At 31.3% G+C, this 5,962-nt stretch overlaps 1 protein-coding gene across 1 annotated transcript; it reads right to left on the bottom strand.

The window, feature by feature from the left end:
* Positions 1-17: 17 nt before the first annotated feature.
* On the bottom strand, positions 18-3,122 carry LOC111616507 (apoptosis-inducing factor 3-like). The gene is made up of 12 exons (XM_023357911.1): positions 2,761-3,122; positions 2,603-2,689; positions 2,433-2,524; positions 2,232-2,356; positions 2,049-2,164; positions 1,848-1,983; positions 1,323-1,399; positions 1,138-1,252; positions 961-1,059; positions 814-889; positions 240-344; positions 18-164 (listed from the first exon to the last, which is right to left on the bottom strand). The coding sequence occupies exons 1-12, from the start codon at positions 2,884-2,886 to the stop codon at positions 140-142; spliced, it is 1,179 nt and encodes a 392-aa protein (XP_023213679.1). The 5' UTR covers positions 2,887-3,122; the 3' UTR covers positions 18-139.
* Between the last annotated feature and the right edge of the window lie 2,840 nt (positions 3,123-5,962).

The following is a 5,962-nucleotide window of genomic DNA, read 5'->3' as shown; positions in this document are numbered from 1 at the left end:
AAGAAAAATAACCTTTTGTTAAAAATGGAATGCTTAACAAAAGAATTCGGTTTAAGCTTCTTGTTAAAAATACTCATTCGATTAGAAAAGCAAGTGTTTTATAACAATGCATATATACAGATTTTCCCGGTTATGTACTTCATGGCCACTCTTCTGAACTACATCTGAAAAAAAAAAACAAATGGAAAAATTGGTATAGAAGTTACGTGAGTCAACAGGTTTCAATCTGTGTAACTTACTCTACGTCGTCTTTTGTTAGCGCTTTGCCAGAAAGCAGAAGCGAAGCAAACTTGGCTGCAATAGGATCGTTATTCATAGATGCTACAGCAACTACCTTTCCTTCTCTACAAGAAAAAGTTCAAAAATTTATTATAAAAATGAATCACTACAAAGCAAACTCTAACCAAAGTGGGACATTGTTCTCATCATATACACAATGCTGAGTGAGAAAACAATTGGTCGAAAGGGTTTCATTCATAACTGTCAATTTTAAGGAAACACTCGACTGGTCGAATGGTTGCCCAAAAGGGTACAAACTGACAGTTCGTATCTAATTTGCAGAGGCTCGTATGCCAGTGCAAACCTAGCTTAAAGTGTAAATTGTCTACATTGTGTAACCTAATAACGTGAGGAGTAAACTCAGTGATGCCAACTAGTTTAACAGGTAATTCCTAAAAACAGTAGTAAATAAATGTTAAAGATTTAAGCATTTCTCACGTGTAGCAGGATAATATAATATACAATCAGCTCACAGCATCTTGAAGTCTACTCTTCACAAATAAATTGGTTATTTTACTACATATGAAAGCTTACCTTATATAATATGCAACAAACTGCAATTTATGTGCATCGCCATGCATTGTAATTTTATCAAATTTTCCTCCATATCCTAAAAATTTAAAATAGCTTTTAAAAAGGTGTTTAATATAATTATATTTGGTGAAATATAAATTCATTTACCGGCATATCTGACACTCTTCCCAAATAACATGGACCAAAAGAATGGAACCGTCAGCAATTTTTCATTTTTATTTAGCATGTTCAGTGCGGCACATCTTCCTGAAAATTAATCACGCAAATGTCATTTCCTTGTAGATATGATACTAAAACAAACTGTGTTTCCCTTCTTTTACTTACCGTGAGCCATTGCTAGTTGCCAATGTCCAATATTTACTCTGGCATCCATTACAGTCAGTGGAAATTCGACGATATCACCTCCGGCAAATATGCCATCCACGTTTGTCTTCATATACTAAATTACAAAGCATTTCATTAAATAACATATCTACACTAAATGTAGATTTCTTAGATTAATCTCCTACCTCGTCGACTACAATCTGCTTTGAAGTATTTAGTTTAATATTTGTATTTTCAAGGAACTCTGTCGACGGTAAAACTCCTGTAAATTGATTTAAAAACCACACTTAACAAGATAAATTGATTTAAATACTGAAATTTCTAATGTTTAAAAGTGGACAAAGACTCGTCGGCTTTAGAGATGATGCAGGCATGACATAGAATGAGAAAATGGCTATTAAAATTGCAATGTTACTGGTGGCCCTTAAAAATGTGGCAATGTCGTAACCAAGCAGCATTACTAGTGGCTGTCAGAAGTGCAGCAATAGTGCAAATATACCAAAAATTGGATCAGGATCTTCTTTTGCCGAATCACCATGTACCACCACAACAAACGATAATCAACGGCACAAACTTGCTATTTTCATGATATGTTGCACACATTGCATCAACCTTTGTAAAACTCACTCTCAACGAGACCAAATTGTCAAACGTGCGTTTTGCAAAGTTTATTGTGTTATAATAATTGAAAATTTGTAACATATCCTCACCAATGCCAATTACGCAGATATCGGCAGGTATACGCTCTCCGGTTTTCAGCACCACTTCAGTTAGAATTCCTTTATTTCCTACAAATTCTGCTATACCGTTTCCATTGTAAAATTTTATCTCGTGCTCTTCCAGAAGCTACAAGAAATTTAATTTTTAAATGCACTTTTATAAAAATAAAATACAACAAGAGTTATTTTTACCTTTTGAAGACCTTTTCCAATGTCTTCTCCTAAAACATTTAAAAACGGAATGGTGGAATTTCCAATAATTGATATGGAATTTGCCTTGTCGGCCAAGTAAGCTGCAACTTCCATCCCTAAGATAATATGCAAATTTAATATATAAAGACAAAATTTAGAAAACAGTAAATTTCTCTAGTTTACCAATGAATGAAGTCCCTAAAATCACTACATTCTTTTTTCTACTCTTCTCGGCAATCACATTAGCATCTTCGACAGAGCGTAAATAATGAATATTCTTTAGATCTACATTATCTAATGTTCTTGGTCTGGAAAAGAAATTTTGCACTGTAATTTCAGCACAGAAGATATATATTATCGATACTTTCAGATAGATAATGCTACCTTCCTCCGGTCGCAATCATAATTGCATCGTACTGAATGCTAGTGCCATCACTACAAGTTAACAATCGTTTCTCCGTTTCTATAGACGTTACCTGAAATCCAAATAATTGCAATCTGTATGAAATTTACTCGGATAAGAACTTGTTTACACTGAATTTTCTTTATAATACCTCACGATTTAACCACAATTCTATGTCGGCAGACTGATAGTAGTCTGGTGATCTTAATGCCAAATCTTCGGCTTTTGCAGAAAGAGCCTGAAAATAATAAATTTAACAACGAAATACAATTGTTCGAAGATTAAATAAGAAAAACTGGCATTATTTACTTTACTCAGCTTTGGTCTATCATAAGGACGATTGGGTTCTTTTGATATAAGAATGAGACGACCGGTGAAGCCTTCTTGTCTCAAGGTTTCGACACACGTCTGTCCTGCGCCACCTACAAAATACATTGTAAACTGTACATCGAGTGCATCACTTTGGACTTAAGCTATAACGTATGACAGGCCCTTCTCCTTGAAATAAATGCAAAAAAATGCTCGTAACACAAGGCCCTAAACTTCAGTATAGTTAGTTTATGCCATATCACAGTGATTTCTTAAAAGTATAAAAAATTCAATAACAAATACAACACTTCTGCTTGACAGCCAGATATACGATACAACTAAGGTGTTAATCTATCACTATAGAGGACCTGGGATCAAGGGTTTCTTTCAGGGAGTCTGGGAAGGTATAACCTTCAAGGTGAGTGAAAAATACTGTCTCATATAAAAAAATCTTGTAAAAAGAAAAGATTATTGGTTCTATGTACATATATATATAAAAGAATTCAATAATCAATTGTATTTAATTAAAAAGTAACCTCCCAAAAATGTTTTCTGAAAGAAACACTGCTGAGATCAAATTCAGAAGAGCAACTGCACTCACACAACAAAAAAGAATACTTTGGATTGTATAAAAAAATCATTCTCCTTAAGGTTTAATGTGGTTATACGAAAGGTCCTTAAATATATCTTGATTTATTTTTATTAAATATTTGATATTATGTTCGTGTTTAACAGAATTGGGTCAATGTCACTTGAAAAAGCCTTCAAAATATATTTAAAATTGTCTTACAATTTTAAATATGGGTTATCATTTTCTGACTTCTAGTTACTGTAAGACAGTAACTAGAAGTTAGAAAATGATAACAATTTCAATAAATTAAACATTTATAAACATTATAAACATATTCTTAGTGCTTAAAATTAATTTAAATCACGTTATAACATATGTTACACTCTTTTTTAATCAGAAATTTTTCCTCCCCGGGGGTGCTTAGAGGATCTTTTCTCGTATCTATTGCAAGTCTGGTGAGGTCTGCAATACGAGTGACTGTGTGTGTGATGAGGGATAGGACCATTTGTAATGCAGTCATCTGGCAAGTATTAATAAATGGTACTTATAATTATAAAATTATTTTTAACTTTTGAATTTGTATCCTTTGATTTATTCTGGATCTGCTGTTAGACATTTGTAATCGTGTGATTTAAGCAAGTCAATAACTTCTCTTTTCTTCGTCTCGAAGACAATATTTGCCAGCCACCACTACAACAACACCAATGACAACATGAAAAACAATAGATATTATTTACAACAAAGCATTTTTTTCACAGACAGCTTTAAATTTAGAAAAATCAAAGAATAGTTTACCTTCAATTTTAATAGTGGATTTTTTATAACAATAGAAATATGATCTAATCGTTATATTAAAGCAACAGTATGGCATATGACAGTATAAATACAAGACGACAATCCGGTATTATTCACAGTTTCTAACGGCCGATTACTTACAGAAAAGTTATTAAACATATGATTTTCATGTTTGTTAGAAACCCAGTTTATATCTTTTTATAATATATATCGACAACAATTGGCTATTTTGATATCATTTGCATGTGCATTTATGAAAGTCAGAAATACTAGAAAGAGGTTTGTTCATGTATATAATAAAAAATTGCTAAGAACAAAACTTTGTGGGATGCTTATTAAAAGCGTAAATTCACAAAAATAAAAATCAGATATCTTGATTTTATACGTACAAAGTAAGAAGTAATTATTAAGACATGTTAGAAGTAAATTACTTACATCAAATTCAGTAGATAGCTTATCCAGAGGAATGTTAGAGCTAGCTATATCGAAGGCTTTAGAAATATCAATATAAGTAACGTATGTTGAAAGTTTTAATTCATAATTTGTTAATATTACTTGTTGGATTTATAACAGATTAATAGTAATTGAAAAATTAACACCAGAGTGTCGAGAAAAAGAGAGATGGGATATAATCAGATAGTACACAGCTCTATATGAACAACTTTCAAAAATGTTTAGCATGGCAGGAATTTTTTACTTATTTTGTGTTAAGGTTGAGGAAATTTTGCAAATAGAAAATATAATTAACTCATAAACTGTCAAAAATCATTTCTATTTATCAATTTTAAGCCTACTTATTAGTTTTTTTAAATTTTTACTTGTTATGGCATCCCACAGATTGTTAATAATCAATATGTAGTCTATTTGTGGCAGGACTGAAAATTCTTTACTTGTTAGAACCTGTAATACTTGAATAATTGCACTGATGCTGTCTTAATTTTTAACCATGCCCATTAGCTTCAATAACTACATTACGGCAGATTGTGCAAATTGGGCAAGGATACAAACGAAGTTTTTCTTCATAAACCTGATTATTAAAGCCAAACAAACTGCCAAATTATTGGGCCATAAGCTTGATGCCGCTATTAAAGCAGCCAAGGTAGACAAATCTAAAATACTAGACAGCAAAAGAAGTACTGCAACACATCTCAAAAATGAACTAGAAATCTTCGATGCTACAGGTGAAAAAAAACATAACATCTGTCTTCTCTTAAATGCATTAAAGACGATTCCACCCATATCAATTGAAACAGAAAGGGCATTCTCGGTAGCAGGACTTTTCATTACTAAAAAAAAGAACCAGATTGAGCAATTGGAGTGTTGACCATCTTTGCTTTTTAGAATCTTATTATAAAAATTTACAATAATATTTTGTATTATGTTTTATTTAAAGAATGAAAATTACCTTCTAAGTTAAAAGTTTGATCCAAGTTCATTTTATTTCTTTAAATTTTCAACTCAATTCAAAGGCTTCTTTTTTGTTGTTGTTGTTGTAACCAGTTTCTAACAAACTTTAATAAATTTTTTCTATTTGTGAAAATTTCTACATAATTCAAAGGTAATTTTTAATATGTATTTTACACATCATTATTATTATTTTGTAGATTGCAGGATGTATTAAATTACTTAAAAAATGAAAAATAATTATATCATTTGATTTCAAGATTTATTTTATATCTTAAAAATAATTAATTATATGTCAAGATTTCACAGGATCCTGGGAAATAGATCAGTTTTTCCTTGAAATTCCAAGACAAGCAAAGAACCGGAAATGAAAAATCCTAACTGCAATAAAGCAGTTATTTCTGACTTGTTATTAAAAACTTTTAGAGTCTA

The sequence above is a fragment of the Centruroides sculpturatus genome, unplaced genomic scaffold (assembly GCF_000671375.1).
Source record: "Centruroides sculpturatus isolate CEXI.00-Female unplaced genomic scaffold, Cexi_2.0 scaffold3489, whole genome shotgun sequence".
In the NCBI taxonomy this organism is placed as follows: Eukaryota; Metazoa; Arthropoda; class Arachnida; order Scorpiones; family Buthidae; genus Centruroides; species Centruroides sculpturatus.
Note: the sequence above shows the minus strand (reverse complement) of the source record. Positions and strands in the feature narration are given on the sequence as shown.

Excerpts from the sequence above, each read along its gene's own strand:
- LOC111616507 (XM_023357911.1), bottom strand. The coding sequence starts at position 2,886 with ATGTATTTTGTAGGTGGCGCAGGACAGACGTGTGTCGAAACCTTGAGA. Across the intron at positions 1,253-1,322 it reads AGCAGATTGTAGTCGACGAG|TATATGAAGACAAACGTGGA; the intron begins GTAGGAGATTAA and ends TTTGTAATTTAG. Across the intron at positions 1,060-1,137 it reads GCAACTAGCAATGGCTCACG|GAAGATGTGCCGCACTGAAC; the intron begins GTAAGTAAAAGA and ends ATTAATTTTCAG.